The following is a 25,508-nucleotide window of genomic DNA, read 5'->3' on the forward strand; positions in this document are numbered from 1 at the left end:
TGGCAAAAGAGAATATTATTGGAAGAAGAGAAAATCAAGCAAAGCCATTATATGGACTATATTATAGAAATTAATTGTTATTATTTTTAAATACTAACTCAGACAACACACTGTTTACCAAATATTAAGGTGATTGTGTTAAAAATCAATCAAATATATTTTTAAAGCCTTTCAATTTCTATCTTTTATATTTATCAAGATAATGACAACTGTTTTATTATAATTGTTGTAGAACTTGCCATGATTTGATTGCAGTGAAGGTATAGTTGTCATCTATAGTCATTTGTATTTAGAATTCATTTTGTTATCTATTTGTAGAATTCTTGTCATTAACCATAATTATATTTTTCTTGGCAACCATTCAAACTTTGACCCAAAATAATTCATTTACCTGCTGTTTTCTCAAAAGTTCTTCTCTGATTTTATAAGTCGTAACTCCTCTTGCTCCAGCATAACGTAACCGCTGATATTTAGCCTGTATGTACAATCCCTTTTGTACTAAATTTGATCTGAAGTGGGGGCGCCCATCAATAAATCTGCACTGTTGAGAAAAAATAATAATCATGTAATAGTTTTCATAATCTTAGCTAAATAATCCTTAATAGAAGAATCAAGAACTTTAAGTATAAATTTTATTTGTGTATGCATTTATCTGTGTGTGTATATATACACGCACATTATGACTTTGAAGAAAAATGCCCATATTCTAGGAAAAAGAGCAAAACGTTTTTAAAAAAATATCCCCAAACCCCATTAGCTAGAATACTATAGAGAAACATTATTCAAGAAAACATCAAGGTCAGGAGGGGAGATAGCTTTCCCTTTTGTGTGTAGCATAACACACATAAAATGGGGCTTTGACTGAGTGCTCACAGCCTCCCCACCCCATTAACAATAAACAGATTTTATGAAACTTTGTGTCTTATGATTTGAAATCATAATACACAAAATGAAGTTCAGAAGTATAATATTGCCGTTAATTTTCAAGAATATGTAGGATTAGCTGGTCTTATTACTGATTATTTAGGAAATATAGTATAATTATGATAATTATAGAACATGATTTAGCTAAACTAGGTTGGCCTCTTCTCAACATCCTAATGTTTTCCAACCATTATCATCTGCTAACTTTCCTAATTTTTGTTTCTTGTTGGTTTATCTACTACCCCTTTAGCTCCATCAATCCAATTTTCCATCACCAAATTTAAAAGGTTCAGATATTATAGGCTAACATTAAATACCATCTAAAAATACTATTTACAACACATCTGAAGATAGCTGTTGTTGTTAAATATCATTAAAATTTGAGAAAATATTGGTTTGTCACACATATGTTTAGAGAGTTTCATAGACACTAGTGCATATATAAAAGTCTCCTTGCAAAGGCTTCAAAAGTTTTATTTATTTATTTCTATTTCATATTTCTAGACTACCCATTTCCCTCGAAGAGGGAAGATTTGTCAGAAGGTAAACAAGAAATCTGAAGGGCTTACATTACAGGATAGCAGTCTGAATACTGAAAGAATATGATGTAGATATTATGACAAAACAACTGCTTGAGTAGGTTCATTTTTGCCTATTTATAAAACATCTACCTTAGGAGACATAACAAATTATAATTTTATCAAGTACTACTGCCATCTCTCCTGTATGAAATTCCTTAGTACTTTTGCGTATCTTCATCCATTTGGGGAAGTAGGCACATTTCCAAACAAACCAGTGAACTGCAGCCACCCATTATATTTAGTGTTTAAAGAATACCTTTTTAAGGTATTCTTAAAAAGAAAGTTTCTGGCATTGCAGCGAAATAATTTGTAACATGCTTTCTCTTTAAAAATAAAAATTAAAAAAGTCAGAAAGGACAAAAAGCCTGATAAATAACAAGGGAAGCTACACAGACCTCAAACTTATAAGAACTCTTCTAATGTAGAACAATGCCTCAGCATATGGAGTAACATACTTTAATTCCTACAACCTCCATTACTACTAATTAATATTGGCAATCCTTATTGCAGATTTCCCTCTCATGAGAAAGTTCTGATCTGTGAAAAAGATGATTAAAAAATGAAGCTTTTCTCTGAAAATGCATGTGCATAAAATTTCTAAATAACTTTAAATAAATCATTAGAATTTAAAAGGTTCTGTATTTTTTACTGCAAAAGCAATAGTTAAGAATGATTGTACAGTCGTAATAGTTTTAAGAGATTCAATATTTCTGATGAATAATTTTTTATATATCCTCCTATATGCCAACTAAACCCTATATTATAACAGTTTTTTTATTTTAATCGGTCAAACTTGCTTTTCCATTGCTGCAGGCTGTCCAGAGTTGTAGCACCGAATGGACAGTTACATAAATTTAATAAACAAACTAACAAATATTATGCAAATATCTGAAAGGTCCAAAATATCTTTTTTCATCCCCATTCTCCACAATCTAAGGCAGAGGTCCCCACCCTTTTGGGCAGCAGGGATCGGTTCTGTGGAGAGGTTTTTCCGCAGAGCGAAGGGGGCGTGGTTTTGTGTGCTGTCTGCAATCCTTGGATGGGGCTTTGCTTGTTTATGTGGACTGGTTGCTGGCATGCTGTGGCCCGGTACCAGTCCATGGACCAGGTGTTGGGGACCCCTGATCTAAGGAATAAACTTAGATTTACATAAACCAGTGTATCTTTAAATTGACAATAATTTCCATTAGACAAAGGACAATGTAATAGCTTATTTAAATTATGTTTATTTTGAGAGACAGCATAAGAGTCTCAGAACAATTTTATGTTGCTTAATGACTCTATCTTAATGATTCAGTTTTGAATTTTAAAAGAAACTTGTTCCAGTTTTAATTAGATATCTATTTTCCTATTGTGAATAGAAACTCACTAGATTCATGCATTACAACTCACAGCAGATAGTAGGAGATACAAGGCATATTTATTTTTTAAACAAAGTGCTTCTGCAACAGGAATATTTTCCAAGGACCATAGCACTTTTCTTACTGGAGGAAACTGAATGTTTTAGAAAATATAGTTCATTCAGTTATTCTAGTTATAATGACCTTCTATAGTCTGTGTTAATACTAAACTGTGTAACTATATTGTAAAGAGAAAAGTAATTCTACTGATCCAGTACAATTCAGTAAAATTAAATTTATACCTTGATGGGTCTTTGAACTGTTTCAGGATTTTCAATTGGTCTTTTAAATCGATTGGTTGCAATATCATCATGTGAATTTTCAGTATAATGGCTCTATATTAAAAGAAAATTGCAATGATTTATTGAATATTTAGGTTTTTCAAATTATAAGCCCTGCAAATCCAACATAAAGAATGCTTATTTTTCTTCCGTAACAAAAGCAATAAAAGGGGGAGAAAGAGACTCAGAAGAACAACTGGATGTGCAGCCACACCTGAAACTGGAACGTCACTGCCACTGCCTCTGTTACAGAGCACAGTAGGTGATATGAGATATAAGATCATTGATAAACTAGCTACAACCAACCCTCAAGGTGAGTTACCAGGGGAGGAGTACCATCAGATAGTATGCTAGAAGATTCCAAAAGAATCATGAAATCCCTACTACCGCATAACTCAAACCAATGAACTGGTACAGGCTACACAATCAGAAGCAGTACACCCCCACCCCCGAAAATAAGGTTAGAAGTTAATATCAAGACAACTTGGAAAGAGGTTAGTCAGTTGGTGGAATTATAGAAAGGTGTAAAGATTAAGGATAAAACTCGACTACTGAAAAAATACAAGGGCCTGACTCCATCTGAAGGCCTTGAAACTACTAAACAAAGGCTCATAGCACTGCTTACCAGGCTAAGGAGATAAATCAGAGAAGCAGAGACCAAGAAGATAAATGCCTTTTTTTCCAAAGAACTATCCAAAGGGCATTCCCAATTGCAGTGGAATAACACAATAACACAAGAGCCACCAATAGCAGAGACTGAACTGTACTGGAAGGACATATGGGAGAAAGAGCAGACACATAATATCAGTGCAAAGGGCCGCAGGACCTGAGAGCAGACCATAATAATCTCCCAGAACAGTCACAGTCATCATCACAGTAGCAGACACTCAACAGTGTCTGCTACTGTTGAACTAGAGCTGAATAGCACTCAGCCCAGACATAATCCAGACTTACTGGCTAAAGAAACTAAAGCAGTGGATAAATGTCTAGCAGCACAGATGAACTAGCTGCCAGCAGCAAGCTCCCACCCAGAGTGACTAACTCAGGCAAGGATAGTACTGATCATGAAAACCTCCCATAAGGGAACAGCACTAGCCAACTATCAGTCAATAACCTGCCTCCCTACAACTTTCTACAAGAAGTCCTATCAGGCATTATGGCCATTAAGCTACAGGACCAAAAGAGCCAGTATATCAGCACAGCTCAGAAGGGAATTGGGAACAACACCAGAGGCTCAAAACACCAATTGCTCATAAGATAGAGCAGTTGCTCAAGACTTAAGGTCTAGCCTGGACTGCACTCAGTGAAGAGGAATTGTCTTGGGCCACATATAAAATATATAACACAGTTTTATAATATAAAATCATATAATAATGCTAAAAGTTTACGATCTTGTGAAGTTGCATTACTATCTGTCCGGGACCACATGCAACCAGTGGCAGCAGGTTGGACATGCCTGGTCAAGACAGGCCAATCTGATACAACTTGGATTGACTACCGGAAAACTTGCAACTCATTGCACACAGACATGGATCTGTGAATGCTCGGCACTATGCAAAGGCAATAGGACACTAAGGATCTTTCTCAAGAACTCAATTTAACCGTAGAAAACAACACTGGGATTCAACTCAAGACATCTCACACAAGTTGTCATCAAGTGCAGCATATACCATATATAACACTGTCCCCACTACTATTCTGTATACACTTAAACCCACTCAGCCAGATAATCACAAGGAGTGGATATGGATACAAATTCAAGAGTAGAACTCCATCAGCTACCTCCTCTACATGGATGACATCAAGATGTAGTCTAAGAGAGAGCGAGAGAGAGAGACAGTTAAGAGAGAGGGGTTGAGCTCCCAGGAGACCACATAGCAGAGTGGTTTGGTATCTGTCACGCTTAAACCCAAAGACGACACAGCAAAATCCAACCAAGTCCAATCCTTTATTTGCTTATACCTAATGGACAGAATCTTGCCAAACTAAAATTATAAACTTTGAACCTACTAGATATATCCTGAGATTCTAGGGCAGTGGTGGCGAATCTATGGCACGGGTGCCAGAGCTGGCACTAAGAGCCCTCTCTGTGGGCATGCGCGCTGTCGCCCCAGTCCTAGCCCTTCAGCTGGGTTTTATAAAACCTTTTTGCTTTAGGCCTCCGCTGCTGTGTGCAAAAAAAAAAAAGGCTCATATCAGTCAATTTCAACTTCTCGCGGGAAAAAAAAGGATCTTGCAAAGTTGGAATTGATTGATTGAACTTTTTAGTCCCACCCAGTCTGCCATTACCACCGCAGCCATGCCCACCCAATGGGCCACACCCACCCGGCACTCGATGATGCATAGGTGGGTTTTGGGTTACAGTTTGGGCACTCAGTCTCTAAAAGGTTCGCCATCACTGTTCTAGGGTATGGCTATACTGAACCTCTTCCCTCTCCTTCCATCTATCTTGGGACTGTACAACCTCTTAATCTGCAGAATTTGTACACAACCCCCTTTCCCAAGGCAGGAATTCTTATTCCATCCCAGACAGGTGGTTGTCCACTCCTTTCTTGAAAAGCTCCAGTGTTGAAGCACTCACAACTCTGGGAATATAACAGTAAGAAGGCACTCAAACACACACTACACAGGACCCGTGGTGCAAACAGGTCTCAATCCAATTTATTGTGGCGGGGTATAGAAGCAGGCAGGAACAGGATAAATTGAATGGCACAATTAAGTAGCTGGCATAGAGTACAGATACATCTGCACAATAGATATACCAGACCTTCCCAATCACAACTGGGAGATTCCACAGAAAATCATGGAGAATAACAGGGCTAACTAATATCCTACGGCAGAGCTTTTCAACCGGTGGCTTTCAATCGGGGGTGGGGAATGATGCTTGGCAACTGATTCATATTTATGACAGTCACAGTGTCCCAGGGTCACGTGATTCCGTTGTGCGACCTTCTGACAAGCGAAGTTCATGGGGGAAGCCAGATTCGCTTAACAACTGTGTGGCTAATTTAACAACTGCAGCGATTCACTTAACAAATGTGGCAAGAAAAGTCATAAAATGGGACATAACTCATTTAACAAATTTCTCACTTAGCAACATAAATTTTGGGCTCAATTGTGGTTGTAGGCTGAGGACTATCTGTACAACCACTTACCACACTTTTACTGGGAAACTTGTGCCTGTTTCTCTGACATTAATCTTTGCACTGTTCTACCCCCTTCTCTCCTTCTGATTGACAAAGAAGCTGATAGGTGATTGCAGGGGCTTTGGAGGGGGATGCGGCTTCTGCACTTGAAGTGGAGGCATGGGGGGTGTTGGGGTGCTAGTTGGCTATCCCCCAAAGATTCCCTAACTTTAAAACAGCTCTTGGGTGGCAACAGTTACCCAGCACGAGGGGCTCAGGAAAAAGAGATGCCGGCAATGCTAACTCCCAAAAATGAGGGGCTCAGAGGCAGCTGTAAACAGGGAAGCACGGAGGGAGGGGGGGAGAAAAAAAGGAAATCAAACCTGATTGACAGGGAGCATAGTAACCCTGCCCCTACTCCGCAGAGGACAGATCCCCATTATCCCCAGCTCAACAGGGCTCTTCCTGCTGCACTGTTGCAGATAAAGGGGGGCTCCAGTGAGGAAGAGGTGGAGGAAGAGGATTTAAGCAAGTTTAGCAACCGGAGTTGGGATCCCCCCACAAAAATAAACATGCTTTATGGGTAACCACCCAGCACGACAGAAGTGACCAAAACCTGCTGCAACCACCCAGCAGATGGGGAGGGGGATAAAAACCAAACAGCCCCCCTGCCAATTCTCAACAGAAATGCTCACGACAATGAAAACCTCAGACAGGGGGAAGAGCACAGGCAGGCGGGCGTCTTGCTCAGCTGGTAGCTTGGGGGGGAAAGGGGGCAGCTTCACATTCCCCAAATGCTGCCCTCTCAGAAAAGCAGGATGAAAACTCCGAAAAACAACCAGAAAAAAAGATTAAAACAGAAGAGTGTCTCTTCTGAACAAGAAAAAAAAAAAAAGATCACATCCGCATCTAGCTCTTGGGGGTGGAGTGAGGGATTTTTATTTTTTGCCTCCTTTTGCTCTTTTAAAAAGACCACCCCTCCCAACACCAGAAATCATGTGCCATCACCATTCACTTGCTGCGCCCCCCACAGACTTGAATCCCTTCTTTCCCTTCCTTTGAAACAACCCCCCCCCAAATCCTCCAGTTCCTCCCTTCTGAATTATAATGAAAGAAAGCCAAGTTTTTTTCTTTTGCGGTCTTTACATATTTAAATTACTAGAAGGAAGTAGGGAAGCAAACCATCACAAGACACTCTTCTGTTTTAACCTTTTTCCCTTGTCGTTTTTTGGAGTTTTCATTCTGCTTTTGTGAGGACAGAGTTTGGGGGGGGGGTGAAGCTGCCCTCTCCCCCCCAAGTCATAATCGAGCAAGACACCTGCCTGCCCGCCCGGCCACTCTCTTCCTCCTGTCCTAGGTTTTCGGTGTTGTGAGCATTGCTGTTGAGGATAGGCAGTGGTGGGGGGTGTTTGGTTTTTTATTCCTCCTGCCTGTCTGCTGGGTGGATGCAACAGGTTTTGGTCACTTCTGTCATGCTGGGAGGTTACCCACAAAGCATGTTTGTTTTGGGGGGCGGGATCTGTCCATCTGATCGGCACTTCTTCTGGGCTGAGCAGACGTTCCAGGATCAGCGCCAGGCTCCAGCTGACTGGCATTTCTTTGGGGCTCAGCAGAAGTGCCAGATTCAGCACCGAGCTCCAGTTGGAGCCCGGCGCTGATCCTACCCTGACAGCCCCAAAAAAGCACTGATCAGCTGGAAAGTGGCATTGATCCTGGTGCTTCTGCTGAGTCCAGAAGCGCCAATCAACTGGAAAGCGGCACTGATCCTGGTGCTTCTGCTGAGCCCTGACAGCCCTGCAGCTCCAGAGGTCTCTCACTCAGGCTTGTGCGGTGCTGCCACCAGTTCAGCTCATTCCCTTCGCCCTTTACCACTTCTCTAGAATGGTCACGTACCACCTGCCAGGTGTCAATGTACCATCGGTGGTACGCGTACCACCAATTGAAAAGCCCTGTTCTATATAATAGATTTGGAAATTCATAAGGGAAAAAAATTCTTGTTGGCAAGGATAATCATGTTTACTGTTATTAAGAGGAAGAGCTTATTATAGGTGCAAGAAAAGAGGACTATTAGGAACAAACAAATGTGGCTGCAATCATGAGTTTCATTCTTGTCAACAGTTTTTTTCAAGGAATCACTGTATTTCACTTTCTAAAACCTGATAGAACCTTCCTTTTATTGAGCCAAATAGAAAAAGTCGCTAGAACTGCTAATTTAGCTTGTTTCTCTAGCTGACTGAGTGAAAACAGCCAAACCATTTTAAAAAATTTCTCCTACTCTCTCTGCTTCTCTTTCCATAATCCTACACTGCCTTTCCAGTCTATGTCTATAGATTCTTCATCTACAAATATTATGCCTTTCTGCCTTATTAAGTTCTGTTTGAAATTAAAAATAATAAAATCTATAATCTAACCCAATTTACTCTGTAACAACTCTTTTTAGGGTGTGAATTATTTCAAAATGTGACACACAATTTGAAGGTTTTTTGGTAGAAGGAAAGATATGCAATGCAACTAATTCTGTATTTTCTGTATAAAATCTTATCAAGTTCACTTTTTGTAGCTATTTTTGAGCTGTTCACATATTGTCCCAGAAAAAAATGGAAAAAACTCAATATTTTTTTTGCTCTGTGACACAATGTGCAAGTAACTTAAACTTCTGCATTTTTTTTCAAACTCTCTAAAGCGAAAAGAGTCTTTGCCTCTTGCTTTAAAGATAACCCATTATTAAATGATAAACTAAAAAAGTTTTATTTAATTGTATTTATAATTTGCCCTAAGATTATAGGAATCTAGGCAATGTATAATAGTTAATACAAACAAAGCTACAACAAAAACGTCACAATGAAAGCTCGGTCAAAATAAATGGAATTGTGAAAGTACATAACTAATTTCTAATAACTTACCGTGTATGGTTTCTTAATAAATTTTCTGAAAGGCTGACTTGGGAATCTTGGTGATTTCTGGTATTTGTATGCTTGAGCATTCTGAAGTTTTACAAAGCTATTATCCTGTGCATGCCTAAACAACAAAATATTTCAGCTTTTATCAATTTAAATAAATGTATTTAAATTGTCAGTCATATAAAATTTAAATCAAACATAATTTATGAAAACTTTGATAAATTCAACAGTCATCTGATATTTCTAATAAACATGCTAATCATAAAGTATTTTTGCTCATACAATCTTCCATATGTGGAGACTAAATACATTATTATTTGCAGATTATCAAGCACCATTAAGTATTTGTGCAAAAGCTACACTATTTATTCTCTTCTGAAAGTTCAATTTATAGTTCAATGTAACACTCTAAAATGATCTGTTTTAGAAGATTAGTATTTTCTAATTATTCAATATCTATCAAATTATTATTGCATATTAAGACATTATAGTACATCTTTATCCATCTGAAATTAATCCAATCATTTTAGACCAATTCAGTCATGTCCATTAGACCAAAGCTGTTCATGATCAAGTCTGAACCAAACATTCCATAAATACAATCTGACAGATTAGTGATTCAAAGAGACACTATAGTTATTCAAATATAATATAAATGCCAAAACTCCTGCCAAAATGTCAAATTAAACAAAATATGCTTTTGGATGATCTTCTAGTTTGGAAAGGAACTGAAAAAGGGTGGCAGCCACCAGCAATCTTTTTCTATGGCCTCATAAATAGAGAAGTTAAATGGATATGAGCTCAATAGTTTTGGCAATTCATCTTGTAAAAATAATGATTCATTTTTTAAACACATTTAAAGCATCAATTTTAATGACAGCCACTTTACCATATTAAAAATATTTTTGTTCAAAAATTGTGAATAAAAATATAAGAGATTCAATAAGGTAATTATCTTAAATTTATTAGGTAAAATGAAACAAAACTAAATTCCAGGAAACTGATGGTTGATAAAATGGCCTGCATTTTGTAGACACATGGTAAATATTTACAGTGAAAAATGTAAAGCAGTGGATGCCAGTGTCAAAATTCAAATGCCACAGCAAATCCTAAGAATATATAACAACCTAATAAACTAATTCTGAAAAAAGGTAGCTCTGACTGTGCTTGACATATAATATAGCATCTGCCAAACAGATGTGGAATGATTGTATTCCTCCTAGTATTGTTTTATACTGAAGGATAACCTGAATTCAAAAATTATAGCTAGATGGCTTGGTACTGGGAACTCTGAATGTGTAACAAAGTTTATTTAAATAATGAATGATCTGGCCTGAGTGTGGGTGACAAATATATTATAGAGAGCAAAGAATGACCTATAGTTTAGCAAAGAGCCAGTTTACCTGGTCATTCATCGTTCGGAACAGCTTTGCCAGACAGCATTTTGCTAATATTATGGCTGAAGATAAGATATGTTAGTGTTGTGTAGGCACAGCTATTTGGAATGTACATGTTTTGAAGGCTATGTCGTGGAAAGGATTTTACATTAATTAAACTGGCTTATAAAATTCAACTTTGGAATAAAGATAATTGATAGCAAATTGTTTGTCTGAAAGATGGTAGCAGTGCAGCAAAACCAAAAGCTAAAAGAGATACACATATATGAAACATACTTGCCTAGGGCATTTGAATGACTGGTTAGCATTTTTCACAATATAAGGATGTAGCTAGGGCAGACGTGTTAAACCCAATTTCACTGAGGGCCACATCAGCATTGTGGTTGCCCTTGGGGGGCCAGGTGGGTGCGGCTGGGGTGGGTGCAGCCTACTAGGTGGGTGTGGCTGGCATGGGCGTGGCCTACTGGGTGTGCGTAGTCATCTCAATGTCACTTGTGTCAGGAGTGCCTGTGCAGGCCTGGGGCGGATCCGAGGGTCTCCGGCGGAGGGAGGGTGGGACTGGGGCGAGTGTCAGGGCATTGTTCACTTGAGGAGCCTCACTGTCCCTCTCAGGCTGTGCACGGGGGGGCCTGGACAGTGGCATGGACTGCCCGGGGCCCTGGGCAGTGGAGGTCAAGCGCTCAGCCCAGCCCTTGAGCTTCCACAGCACCGGGACCCCACAGCCCTGCCTAGCCCAGCTGCACTTCCCTGAGGGGGCACCCAGCTGCCCTTACCTCCTCCTCAAGGCTGCTGCTGCTGTGCTTGCTCTCCTTGGCCAGGTTGCTCATGGTGGGTGCAGGAGAGCAAAGCATGGGTAAGAGGGAGGCCCACTTCCTCTCCATGTGAGGAGACCTGGCTTTGTAACCCTTGCATCCTCAGCAATAGGATGGGAGGCCATCAGGGGATGGTGAAAGGGCAACAGGGCTGCTGGTGGCCAGGTGGTAAGGTAGGACTTCCCTCAGGCCCTCCCTCCCACTCATTCCAATCTCCCTCCCTCCCTCCCTCCTTCCTTCCTCCCCTGCCTCCCTCCTTTTCATTCCCATTTCCTTCCTTCCTTCCTTTTCTTTCTTCCTGTTTCCCTCCCCTCCTTCCTTCCCTCCCTCTCTGTCTCTGTGCTCAGGAAGGGACGAGGGGAGGGGGAAAAGTTGGCAGCGCTTCTCTCAAAGAATGACAGAATTGGAAGAGACCTTTGAGAACTTCTAGTCAAACCTCCTGCTCAAGCAGGGGACCTATACCATTCCAAACAATGGAATATCCAATCTCTTCTTAAAAGCCTCCAGTGATGGAACATTCACAACTTCTGAAGGCAAGCCTTTTCACTGGTTAGTTGTTTTCACAAGTCCTTAGTTCAAAGCTGGTTTTCTTCTTGATTAGTTTACATCTGTTATTGCCTTCTGATGCTTTGGAAAATAGGTTGACCCCTTCTTCTCTGTTGCAGCCCATTAAATATAGGAACACTGCTATTATGTCACTAGCCCTAGTCCTTTTCACTAAGATAGACATACCCAATTCCCACAAACATTTGTCATATGTTTTAGCCCAGTGGTGGCAAACCTATGGCACAGGTGCCAGAGGCGGCCCTTGGAGCCCTCTCTGTGGGCACATGTGCCATTGCCCCAGCCTCGCCTCCCCCCCGCAACCCCCTCCTCTCCAGCAGCCCCTCTGAAGGAGAGTCACCCCTGAGTGTGGCCCACCCGGAGCAGCGCAGCCAAGGACATGGCAGCCAGGCAGTGTAGACAAGACTCTGCCCTCACGCACAATTGATGCTGCAGGGCATGGGCAGAGGGCTTGACCGCCATAGTGTTGCTGGGCTGCCTGGGCGATCTGCGGTGGGCCCTGGAGGCGGTGAGTGGCCCTGTGGGCAGGCGGAGCGGGGAATGAGGGGCGGAGCAGGGGCGGGGCAGGGGATGGAGCGGGGGCAGGGCCAGTTTTTGGGCACTCGGTCTCTAAAAGGTTCACCATCACTGTTTTAGCCTCCAGCCCCCTAATCATCTTTGTTTGCCATCCATTTAGACCAGATGGTCCCTCTGGTTTGGTTTATAGAACAGTAGCCACGAGCAGAGCCTTCCCAGAGACAGCACCCCAATTATAGAACTTTCTCCAAAGAAAAATATGAACAGTGCATCCCTCACCCTTTTAGAGGCAACTCCAAACACACTGTTCAGCCAGGCATATGTAGAACAACAAACATTTTATGGTCAAACAGCACTAAGTAAATTACTACTAATATTTTTATTTCTTAAAATACACACTTTTAATATTGTTTTAAGCAGTGCTGGTGATGCTTTACAATAGCTGTCTTTGAGAGCTTTCTTGTAAACCACCCTGGATTTCTCTGAAACATTTAATTTCAAATTAGACATTGATTTAATAAATTAGGCAGAAGAAACAAATATTTAAATACATCTAAACCCCACAGACCTACTGCCTCCTAGGTGCATACTGCAGAAAAAATAAGGCATTCCATCGCTAGCCAGCATAGCCACAGGATGAATGGAATGGAGTGGAATGGAATAGAAGCTGGAATAGACCTTGGAGGTCTTCTAGTCCAGCCCCCTGCTCAAGCAGGAGAACCGATACCATCTCAGACAGGTGATTGTCTAGTCTCTTTTTAAAAATCTCCAGTGATGGAGCGCCCATGATTTCTGGAGGCAAGGTGTTCCACTGGTTGATTGTCCTCATTGTCAGGAAGTTTCTCCTTAATTCCAGGTTGCTTCTCTCTTTGATCAGTTTCCAACCATTGTTTCTCATCCTTCCCTCTGGTGCTCTGGTGAACAAAGTGACCTCCTCTTCCTTGTGACAGCCCCTCAGATACTGGAATACTGCTATCATGTCTCCCCTATTTCTTCTTTTCTTTAGATTAGCCCATGGGTTGGCAACCCATGCCTCCAGAGCCACATGCAGCTCTTTCAGCCGTTTCCTGCAGCTCCCAGCCATGTGCAGTGCAAAAAAAAAAAAAAGTGAAACTAAAAAAGTTGAACCAATCAATTCAAACTTCTCATAAAAAAACCTCTGAAGTTTGAATTGATCGGTTCAACTTCTTTGGTTTGTGGGACGCCATCTGCCCATGGGCTTGACATAGATGGGAGGGGAGGAAAGACAGCTCCAGAGGGAGGCAGCCCCGCAGCCAGAAGCCGGCGGTCCAAGCGGAGCGGCACAGAAGACCTACCGGTTGGCGTGGAAGCCTCCACCGTTGCCGGTAAGCAAGGCCTGCCATCCATGGCCCAGTTACGCACCCTGACGACCAGCTGGACCAGCTTTCACTGCTCCAGCCCGGGGACACCAGCGGCAAAGAAGGCGGTTTGGTGGCGCTGCCGTAGGCAGGGCGTCCTTGCAGCGAACAACTCGGGTCCAGATATTTCCTGCAGCCCACAGCTCAGGACCAGAGACGCCGGTGGTGCATGGCCCAGACTGTCGGCGTTGCCGTGGGACCTCCCGCTGTGGTGCCAGCTAATGCAGCATGCTTCCAGCGGCGAAAAAGGGGCCTGAGTGGTGGCGGAACAAGAGACGCTGGGCAGCACGAATTGAACACGGCCTTGATAAGCAACAAATCAAGGCCCTGCGTCCCTCCTGCCGCTGCTCAATTTGTGCTGTCCAGCTGCTGCCGCTCACTTCATGCCCAGCGGCTGCCTGCTTGCAGGTCGCCCGGCTCCTTCCCCAAAGCATGCAATTGCTAGGAGCCCCTGCCTCAAAAGGTGCTGCTTTCCTGGCGGGAGCCGAGTTTGCAAGCCTTGCCGGCAAGCCGGGAGTACCAAAGGTCTGGAGGGTTCCCTCCTGCTGTGGAGCTGCAGTGCCTGGGCTGACGGGGGAGGGGGTGGGGGGTATCCGGGGCCTAAAAAGTCCTCCAGGACAGGCTCGGGGCTGGCCCTCTTTCCCCGGCCGGAGAAGGGGCAGCGCAGGTTCTCCACCCGGGCGGGCAGGCAAGCAAAACCCTGAAACCTTTTGCGTTCATTTGTAAAGAGAAGCATGCCGCATTTGCTGGAACCGCAGGTGATCCCATGGCAACGCCGGCAGTCCGGGCCGTGCGCAGATTTAAACGAAGGCTTCCAAACCTGACACACATACACACGTGGATGTCTACAACTGGTCGTTGCAAAAAATAGGAAAAAAAGGTAAAAGTGTGTGTGACTATTTAAAGAACTCCACTTTTCTTTTCCTTCCTCCTCTTTGGCAGTCTTGACTTCTGCTCCTCCAATCCTGGCTGCTCCTCGCGGTCCCTGCCTGCCACGGCGATTTCTGAGAGTGAGGAGTAGCTGCCTGCTGGGCAAGCCCCAAAAGCTTTCTTCCTCTCCCTGATCTTGCCTTTCTTGCTTGCCCTCTGATATAGCCGTCTGCTGAGTTTCCTCAACCTCTCCCCCCGTTTTATTTTAATCCCACCATCGCCTCCCTCTTTTGCAGAGTTGACATTCCAGGGACTCGGACCTCACTTCGCTCCTGAAATCACTTGGCAAAGCTTGAAGGAGAGGTCACCTGCTCCCACTTCTGCGGAGCAGAACTGCTGCTTCTTCGCCCTCCCAGCGAAAGAACCCAAGAGAGCTGGAAGAAGTCCTTTCTCCCACTTTCCGCTTCTCATCCTCTTTTCCAAGCACCCCTCCCAAAGAGAGCCAGAAGCCTTAACTCCAGCCTCCTGCAGCAAGCTGAGATAGGTGAGCCCGAGCGGCTGTCTGCTGCCGCCTTGGAAGATTTGCCGCAGCAGCTCTTTCTCCCCGTTGGCCTCCTCCTCTGCTCCCTGGGAACCTTCGCGCCAAAAGGCAGAAAGAAGAAAGTCCCAGAGAGGGAGAGCGCGGGGCGGGGGGAAGAGTAGTCTTTTCCAAGAGGAGAAGCCAGGATGGCAGAGCCGTCCATACCAGAGCTGGACGGGCAGGGCCGGTTCATGTCTCACCTTAGGCTCCACTCTTTAATGAAGCCCCATTCCGCGTGTGCATGCATGATGCGGTTCCCAGTTTTTTCTTTTGTGAGGGAAACAGATCCAAGTGGCTCTTTCATTGTTTCAGGTTGCCGACCCCTGGACTAGCCAAACCCAAGTCCTGCAGCCGTTCTTCGTCTGTTTTAGTCTCCAGGCCTTTGATCATCTTAGTTGCTCTTCTCTGAATTTTTTCCAAACTCTCAACATCTTTTTTGTGATATGGTGACCAAAACTGGCTGCAGTGTTCCAGGTGTGGTCTTACTAGGGTTTTATAAAGCGGTACTAATAATTCGCGTGATCTTGATTCTATGCCTCTGTTTATACAAGCCAGGATTATATTAGCTTTTTTGGTTGCTGCTGCACACTGCTGGCTCATAGTCAAGCGATCATCATTAGGACTCCAAGGTCCTTCTCACAGTTACTGTTTTTAAGCCAGGTTTCATCCAATCTGTACTTGTACCTTTGATTTTTCCTGCCTAGATGTAAAACTTTGCTTTTCTCCTGATAGGTTTATCTTCCATTCAATCTGTTCTTCTTTCTTTCTCTCAAATTTCTTCTGATTTTTGTAAAACGTCTTTTCCATTTTCAATATTGTCCCTCCCCGTTCTGATTTTTTCGTTGGCTGGATCTGTTGGTCATTTGAGTCCTCTGTCTTGGTGTTTAGTTGTTCCACTTCTGTTATTTTCTGCATTTTTAGTTTTTTTGGTTGTAGTCAAGATCTGGGTTTGTATATTTAAGCTGGCATCATAGTAGTAGTAGTAGTAGTAGTAGTAGTAGTAGTAGTAGTAGTAGTAGTAAAGTTGGAAGGGACCTTGGAGGTCATCTAGTCCAACCCCCTGCTCAGGCAGGAAATCCTATACCATTTTGGACAAATGGCTGTCCAGACTCTTCTTAAAAACTTCCAGTGTTGCAGCATTCACCGCTTCTGGAGGCAGGTTGTTCCACTGGTTAATTGTTCTAACTGTCATGAAATTTCTCCTTAGTTCTAGGTTGCTTCTCTACTTGATTAGTTTCCATCCATTGCTTCTTGTCCTACCTTCAGGCACTTTAGAAAATAGCTCTTCTTTGTAGCAGCCCCTGAGATACTGGAACACTGCTATCATGTCCCCCCTCGTCCTTCTCTTCATTTCCAGCAACCGTTCCTTACATGCTTTAGTCTCCAGTCCCCTAATCATCTTTGTTGCTCTTCTCTGTACTCTCAACATCTTTTTTACATTGCAGTGACCAAAACTGGATGCAGTATTCCAAGTGTGGCCTTACCAAGGCATTGTAAAGTGGTATTAACACTTCACGTGATCTTGATTTTATCCCTCTGTTAATGCAGCCTAGCACTGTGTTGGCCTTTTTGGCAGCTGCAGCACACTGCTGGCTCATATTTAAGTGATTGTCTATTAGGACTCCGAGGTCCCTCTCACAGTTACTAATATTAAGCAAGGTACCCCCATACTATACCTGTACATTTGGTTTTTCTTGCCTAAAGGTAGAACCTTGCTTTTTTCACCACTGAATTTCATTTTGTTAGATAGTGCCCAGTGTTCAAGTCTGTCCAGATCCTTCTATATCTTAAGCCTATCTTCTGGAGTGTTGGCTATTCCTGCCAGCTTGGTGTCATCTGCAAATTTGATGAGTTCCCCATCTATCCCCTCGTCCAAATTGTTGATGAAGATGTTGAAGAGCACTGGGCCCAGAACAGAGCCCTGGGGCACTCCACTACATACCTCCCTCCATGTAGATGCGGTTCCATTGAGGACCACACGCTATTCCTTTATGTTGCATCTTATTTTGTCACAAGCTGAAAGGATGGTTTCATGTACTGATTTTAACATGGAAAGGATTTTTTCCTGGTCTCTATCCATATTCTCTTGATAATATGTTAAGTTGAAGAATCAAACACTAAGAATAGTTTTTTGTTTTTTATAGCTAGGTATGGGACATCTATTTCACATATTATAGGTGGTCTTTATAATAGAAATTATTTGTCAAGTAAGGTATAAGTCCAAGGTATTCCATCATCTTATGTCATAACAGATGCTTCTCGTATAAAGAAATAGGAAAGCAATTCCCCACGTATAGCTCTGAAAGTCAATAAAAGTTTACATTCATAGTTCAAACAGGCCAGATATGTGACCCAGAAGTTCCTTCTTTGCACCTGAGTTTTTCACAGATGGTAACTGTCAAGGTCAAAGAAGTTTTTTCTGGAGTCTGGGCTTCAAGCCAAGTCTCTTTTAGGCAATAACAAGTTATAATACTATACTTCACCACAAGATGTCACCAATGCCGTTTAAAGCTTTTTAAGTCCAAAGTTTTTATGATAGTTTTTCAAGTTTTATTTTTTTTTTAGATAAAAACAAACGTCTCCAGTAAGAATAGGAACACTTTTAGTCCCCAAGTTTCAAAAGCATATACATCCAATTAGATTTAAATTGTTCTTATAGTTGCTGTTTCCCCTGGGTAGTTAGTTGCTGCTGTTCTTAGAGGGTGGGGTAGAAATTCCCTTCCTTCTCTCCTCACATGGGGAAAATACTTTGGGCAGCTTTTACAAGAAAAAATACTTAAAGTCTTAAAAAGAAGATCAAATCTCACCCAGTTTCATCCGTGTTGCTTTAAAGGTGACTTTCAACTCTTTCCAGGGTCCCCCTGTGGGACGAAATTGGTCGCAAAAAACGGAACTCGTCTTCCAGCATCTGCGGCACCACGATGGCAAACCGAAAGTCCGCTATTGGTTATAACTTTGTTTGCTTCTAGTTGTTTGCAGATCTGTTTTTTGATTATCTTTTCTAGGTATTCATATTAAACTAATTGGTCTGTAGTTTCCTGGGATTTATGAAAGATGTGGAGCATTGGTTCTGAGATAACACCTGTCAGCTCTTTCAGAACTCTGGGATGTAATTTGTCGGGTCCTGGTGATTTAACTTTGTCAAGGTCAGATAGGTATTCTCTTACCATTTTCCTGCTTATTTTAATTTTTGTTTCTAGTATGTCTTTTGCAGTGGTTTTTTACAGTATGTTGGGCTATGGTTTCTTTTTGTGTGAAGACTGATGCAAAGTATGAAGGTTAAGGGAGCTCTGCTTTCTCCCTGTTGCCTATTATTACCTTGCCATCTTCTTTCTTTAGTGGGCTTACAGTTTCCTTGACTTTTTTCTTCTTGTTAATATGTTGGAAGAACCTTTTTTTGTTATCCTTGATTTCTGTTGCAAGTCTTTGTTTATTCTGAGCCTTTGTTTTCCTGACTTCATCTTTGTATATTCTGGCTGTCTGTTGATAATCGGTCTTAATTATGTGCCCCTGTTTCCATTTTTTGTATTTGTCTTTTTTCTCTTTCAGTTTGTCAGAGATCTTTGTGCAGCCATGCTGGTTTCTTCTTGAATTTCTTGTTTTTCTTTCTCAATGGTATTGTGCTGGTCTGGGCTTTTATCATTGCATTGGTGGAAACTGTGGTCCATGACATCCAAAAGACATTAGTTTGGGTAAGGCTGGATTAAATTATAAAAGAGCAGATGAGAGAAAGTAGAAGCAAGAAACACTTTCCAATAATTGGGGGGGGGGCAGTTGACTCAGCCTTTTAATTTCAACTCACGCCAATTCCTCTTAATGTCCCATTCAATCCAAAGAATTCTATTATCGGCTGGGTTTTAGGGAGGGGAGGCAGCAAGAATAGACCACAAAGCCAATTTGCGAGTTTGCTCTCACCTGCCTGCACACCACCCCTCTGATGCAGCACGTGTGTGTGTGTGTGTGTGTGTGTGTGTGTGTGTGAGAGAGAGAGAGAGAGAGAGAGATTCCCTTTTTGTAAGTTTGCTTATTCTGTTTGCAACGCTCCCCATTCCCCACTTTTGCTTCCCTGATGGCTCTCTCTCTCTCACACACACACGCGCGCACACACACACACACACACCTCCCTGCTTTCTCCCTTTTCTTGCTCTTTTCCTCCAGCTGCATTGAATGGAATGGGATGAGGTTAAAAAAAGGGGAGGGGAAAGGGGGAGAAAATTCCAGGCAGCTGCTCTGCATCTGGCATGAATGATGCGTTCCCTCTCCAGCCCTACCACATGGAGAGGGCGACTGGGAGCCGGCCAATGGTTGGCTTGTGCCACCGCGTGCTCCGTTCTCTGGGCCTTTCATCCCGCAGGCTGGGCATATCCTGGGGTGCTAGGCTTACAGAACGCCATGGCCCGAGTGAGGACAGGTGCGACCTGGCAAAGCAGAGCCGGAGGAGGAGACCTAGCAAAGTGGGGCATGACGGGGTTAGGCTGGGAGGGGCGGGGTGAAGCAAATGAGCTGCAGCTTCTGCTGCATACCACCAACCCCTGAGCGCTTACCGTTTCAGGTGTGTGCACCAGGGAGCACCCAACCGGGTTGGGGTGGGCCAGAGCTGGGGCAGTAGGGGCCAGTCCCTTGCCATTTTTGGGACAGCCCCGGGGGCCAAATCTGGGCTCTCTGCAGGCTGGATCTGGTCCGCAGGCCTTGTGTTTAACATGTCTGAGCTAGGGGGTTCCCCAGGGTTATGTCTAGCTGATGCTTTTTAACCTATTTATAAATTGCCTGGATTCAGGCATGAGAAGTGGAATAGCCATGTTTACTTATGACCCTAAACTGTGAACAGTCATAAAAACAATAAAGGACTTGAAAGAATTTCAAAGGGATTTCTATACATTTAGAGAAATAGATGTCAATGTGTAGGATATCATTCAATGTAAAGTTATGCACACTAGTGCAAACATTTCTAACTACTTATATAAATGAATGAGATTAATTGTAACCGTGACTAATGGTAGAGTTATGACCATTCAGCTACCATTCAAAATTACAATGTTGCTTAGTGAAAGGATTTATGTCCAGTTCCTAAAGTTATGGCTATTGCCTCATTCCTGTGGTTGCACGATTGCAACTTGGGACTTGGCAATCTATTTGTCCTTATGACTGGTTACCATGTGCCCTGCAATAATGTGATTTCCATTTGCAATCTTCCTTGCCAGCTTTCCCAGAAAGTCAATGGAGAAACCAGCAGGAAAGATCACAAACCACTGCTGCCTTCTGGGAACTTTCTCTCATCTCTGGTAGGTGGCTGAAAAAGCTCCATGCCAAAATCCAAGAATGATTTTGGCATGGAATGGGTTCAGCCAGCCTCTAGAAACAAGAGGGAGGCAGCAGCAGTTTGGATTTCTGCACTGAGGCTTGGATTTTGGCATGGAGTTTGTCAGCCAACCTGCAAAAATGAGAGGGAGTCCTCTTGGCATGTGGAGTGACTTGTATGTGTGCAGCAGATTTCTGCATGTATTCTTTGATTTCTACACAGATTCTTGCTTGGATTTTGGTATATTTTGGAGCTTTTTTAGCCAGTACCTAGAAACAAGAGGAAGTCCTTTCCATTCTGAAGGGTGGCTGAAAATATCCCATGCCAAAATCCAAGGAGAATTTTCAGCCATGGAGAATATTCAACCTCAGGATGGAAAGACTCTTGACTTTGGAGCTGAAAATCCAAACAGTTCCAATGCCCTCACGCACGCTCTGTAATAACCCCAGCCACACTGTTGCTTCCTCCCCAAGCCAGTAGGGCCTGAGGTCTGCAACTTCCAGCCAGCTTCCCCAATGACCTGATTGTGGGAAGCTAGCATGAAGTTGCCTCACATAAGACTGGAGCATTCAGTTATCAGTGGCAATTGCCTGGATTGCCATTGCTAAGCAAAGTGGTTACATTTTATGAGAGCATCACTTAGCAACCAAAATTTGTGGTTGTAGGTCAAGGACTACCTGTAATGAGTAAACAGATCTTGGGTGTAAACAGTTTAATTGAAGGCATTGCTATAACATCTATCATAAAACAAACCAACAGCATTTTAGAGATAATAAAAAGCAGTACTGAAAGTTGAGGTGCCAATACCATAATGCCGTTATATAAACCATTGATGCTGTCACATCTGGGCTATTGTGTGCAGCTTTGGTCATCACATCCCAAAGAGGATACAATGGAGCTAAAGAAGTTTCAGAAGAGGGCAACTAAAATTTATCAATATAAATATGATAAATAAATAGAAATTTACAACATTTCAACTAAAATGTACTGAAAAGTAACATGAATCTTTGTTATAGAAGTAACATGAATCTTATAGAAGGATATAAGACAGTATCCTATCTCAGTTGCTTGCATTCGCATTATTATATGGCTGAGGTCTAAATAAAATCAAGTATCTCCTGAAAGGTGGAAGCAAAAATGTCTAATGAAAAATGAACTAGTTTTGAAGAGCTGGGAAAAATGTTTTTTTTCACAGATGAAAAGGAGTATCAAAAATATATGGGCACTGTCTTTGGAAAAAAACTAAATCGAAACGTGATGGGTTCTACTCTGTGACTGCTATCTCAAAGTTTATTCATACCGCCAAAATTAAAAAAAAATCATCTGACTATGTAGGTAGGAAACAAGTATTTCAAACCAGATATGAAAGAACAGAATGACTACATAGTTTTGTACACAATTAATCTGATTGCATTTTCTTCCTCAATTCCCAATATAGTACATCAGATATTTTACAACTAAACTAGTTCATTTATAGTCTATAATCCAAACTATATCATGCTAATACAACTTATTATAATGAGGGTATCAGGGGAAAGAAAAGAATAGTAAAAAGTTGATACTAAGATCAACATTAATTCAAATTATAGTATCTTCTAGTAATAGGGTAGAAAACAAAGGAATACTATGTGAATTTTTGTGTGGATTATGATATTTCATGTAAGACTGCAAAGGGAAAAGAAAAAGTAAGTTCAAGATGCACATCATGAAAATAGCATTAGAATGTAATAGTGTGACTATCGTATTTCAATTCCAACTATTATTTCTTTTGAGAACATCTACCTTTGTGGGATATTAATGTAAAATATATTTTCATCTTCATTCTCCAGTCTCTGTTTTCTTCGCCTCTCTATGTCATGTCTTAAATCATTTGGATCCTCTAGAACTCTCACAACATTCTAAAAATATAATAAATGGATTACTGAATTAAAAGTTTTTATTTTTATTTTCACCTAACTTTAACATAAGACCAGTATTAGAATAAAATAAAGTGTTATATTTCACAGAAATGAATATTTATTTATTCAATTTCTATATCTCAAACCAATTGACTGAGCAGCGAACAATATACAACAATTAAAACCATAAAAACAAAAATTATCATAATAATTACACTGAAATTAACAATGCAATCAGGTAATAGGGCCCCTAACAGGACATTATACATTATAGTGCAGTAAAAAATTCTCATTCAACTATTAAAATCAGTTTAGTGCAGGGCTTTTCAACCAGTGGTACGGGTACCATTGTGATACATTGGCACCTGGCAGCTGGTACGCGAGCATCCTAGAAAAGTGGTAGCGGGGGAGGGGAATGAGCTGAACCGGTGGCAGCACCAGACAAGCCTGAGAGAGAGATGGCTGGAGCTGCAGGGCTGTCAGGGCTCAGCGGAAGCTCCAGAATCGGTGCTTCTTCGGGACTGTCAGGGCTCAGCGGAAGTGCCAGGATCAGCGCCAGGCTCCAGCTGGAGCTCGGCGCTGATCCTGGTGCTTCTGCTGAGCCCAGAAAAAGTGCCGATCAGCTGGAATGTTGCAGCATCTCCAGGGTCTTCTGATTTACATTCAGATGCTTGGCAACTGATTCATATTTATGATGGTCACAGTGTCCCAGGGTCATATGAAGTGACCAAAACTTGCTGCAGCCACCCAGGAGACGGACGGGGGGGGGGAATAAAAACCAAACACCCTCACCCCAACCATGCTGCCAATCCTCAACAGAAATGCTCACAACAATGAAAACCTCAGACAGAAGGAAGAGTGCCGCCGGGCAGGCAGGCAGGTGTCTTCCTCGGCTGTGGCTTGGGGGGCACTTTTTTCAGTGCTACTGTAACTTTGAACAGTCACTAAGCAAACTGTTATAAGTCGAGGACTCCCTGTACTTTATCACTTTTTTCCTTTTTTGCGGGGGGGGGGGTCATCAAGTTTTTGACACCTTGCTAGGCGATTGTGGTACTTGGATATTGCCATATCCTAAAAGTGGTACAATGGGTGAAAAAGTTGAAAAGCCCTGGTTTAGTGAACTTAAAATTCTCAGCCAAATCTACCTCACGTCAATGCTGCTAATATTGGATGTTCTTGCTCTGACAAAATATGCAAAGCTGTGTGATATTTTTAAAGTTAACTTAAATGATGCTGGGAGGGGAAGAGAAAGAATGCATGTGAGGGATTAGTGAGATAAGGAATTGGCTGCTGAAAAAAATGGAAGAAAACCTTTGGCCTTCAAACTGATTGGAGAATGTGATTTATGACTGTAAAAAAGAGGAGGGAATAGGCTGGAACATTATGTGATCAAGGGAGGGGAATTTAGATCTTGGCATCCATCCATGCCTGCTGACACGTTGTTACATGAATAAAGACTTCTTAGATAAACAATGCCTGGAAGTTCTTTGAAGTGTTCCATTAGTTGGAACCTAGACACCTCATATGTTTGAAGAAAGAATTACATCCATTTCAGCTCTTTGGGAGGCAATTGGAATAAGAAATGCATTTCAATAAAAAATAAAGATACAGCATTGTTTCAGTAAGGTAGGGTTACATGCTGAATAAATAAACATTTTATGGATTCATTAAAATAAGACACTTTATCCCACTGCTGAAAATTTGTTTTTTTTTTCACTAGGAGATAAATATACATACCTGTCCAGACTCACACGAAATAGCTCGTTTGTTCTGAAGTTCTGCCAGAGACATATCAATTCTCCTAATATAATGACCAAGCAAATTAGTATCAATAAATTATATGGAAAAAATGTAACTACAACAGATACTAAATTACACAAAATATATTTGAATAATACAACTTGCTGGGAGTTTTTTAAAATCTCTGGGTCTATGTTGGTCATAGTGCAGGAATGCATTTAGACCATTCTGAATATGAATAGAAAGGGTAGGATATAATTAGATCATAGAAATAATTGGGAAGAGCCAGAAAATGAACCAAGAAATGTTCATAGTGGAAAAGGCAGATATCACATGCTGGATATATCTTAATTTTGCAGAATTATTTGTTATTTAATCAACCAAAATAAATTTTATGGGTTGAATAAATTTACCTTACCTGTGAATCTCTGGATCCAAATATCTTTTAACTTCATTTGCCCCTGATATCTCCTGTATTTTTGAGAAGCGCTCATTTAAAGTAAGGTCAGAAGATTTAAAATAATTTGCTGTGAAGACAATGAAGAAAAAAGCTAAATTGACAAGCAGCAATATCATGGTTAGCAATTGAAATCTCCACCCTGAAGATTGTAGTATCTTAACCCAGTAGTGGCGAACCTATGGCATGTGTGCCAGAGGCAGCACGCAGAGCCCTCTCTGTGGGCACACGCACTGTCACCCCAGCCCCGCCCGCCCTCCTCACCACCAGCAGCCTCCCTGGAGAAGTCGCCCCGGGTGCGGCCCATGCAGAGCAACACAGCCAAGGACACGGCAGCCAGGCAGCAGGGACAAGACTCCGCCCTCGCACCCTCTCACGCAGATGATGCTGCGGGGCATGGATAGAGGGCATGGCCATGGTGCTGCAGGGCCGCTTGATTTGCTGCAGCGGGCTATGGAGGCGGTAGGTGTCCCTGGGAGCAGGCGGGGAGCAAGTGGTGGAGCAGGGGTGGGCGAAGGGTTTTGGGGCACTTGGTGTCTAAAAGGTTCGTCATAACTGTCTTAACCTTGTAAACTTTAAAGCCATATTTTCCTTCATAAATTTGTAATGGTAGCGTACAGCATGATTTTATTTCAATATAGCCTTCAAAATCTACTCACTAATCCTTTCATCTCAAGGGGCCCATATAACTTTTACCATTTTAGGCAGTCAAGTGCAGAAAGATCAAATTGATATACATTTTAGTTAAAATTATCTCAAATTAAAAATTTGTGTGTGTATTACAC

The 25,508-nt window shown here is 42.1% G+C and overlaps 1 protein-coding gene across 5 annotated transcripts in view; it reads right to left on the reverse strand.

Annotated features, from left to right (window-relative positions):
* BCLAF3 (BCLAF1 and THRAP3 family member 3) overlaps positions 1-25,508 on the reverse strand; it is a 51,128-nt gene that overhangs the window by 4,347 nt on the left and 21,273 nt on the right. Inside the window, exons 6-11 of one of the 5 annotated variants that reach the window (XM_039357223.1) lie at positions 24,685-24,793; positions 24,264-24,327; positions 22,411-22,526; positions 9,215-9,329; positions 3,148-3,240; positions 392-541 (exon numbers count right to left, since the gene is read on the reverse strand). In XM_039357223.1, the coding sequence (XP_039213157.1) occupies positions 392-541; positions 3,148-3,240; positions 9,215-9,329; positions 22,411-22,526; positions 24,264-24,327; positions 24,685-24,793 (647 nt within the window). Of the gene's footprint in view, positions 1-60; positions 542-3,147; positions 3,241-9,214; positions 9,330-22,410; positions 22,527-24,263; positions 24,328-24,684; positions 24,794-25,508 lie in introns of those variants that run through there. The other 4 variants (XM_039357222.1, XM_039357224.1, XM_039357225.1 and 1 more) reach the window with 4 other exon arrangements.

Source organism: Crotalus tigris, unplaced genomic scaffold (assembly GCF_016545835.1).
Source record: "Crotalus tigris isolate CLP2741 ecotype Arizona unplaced genomic scaffold, ASM1654583v1 scf7180000018879.704157, whole genome shotgun sequence".
NCBI lineage: Eukaryota > Metazoa > Chordata > Lepidosauria > Squamata > Viperidae > Crotalus > Crotalus tigris.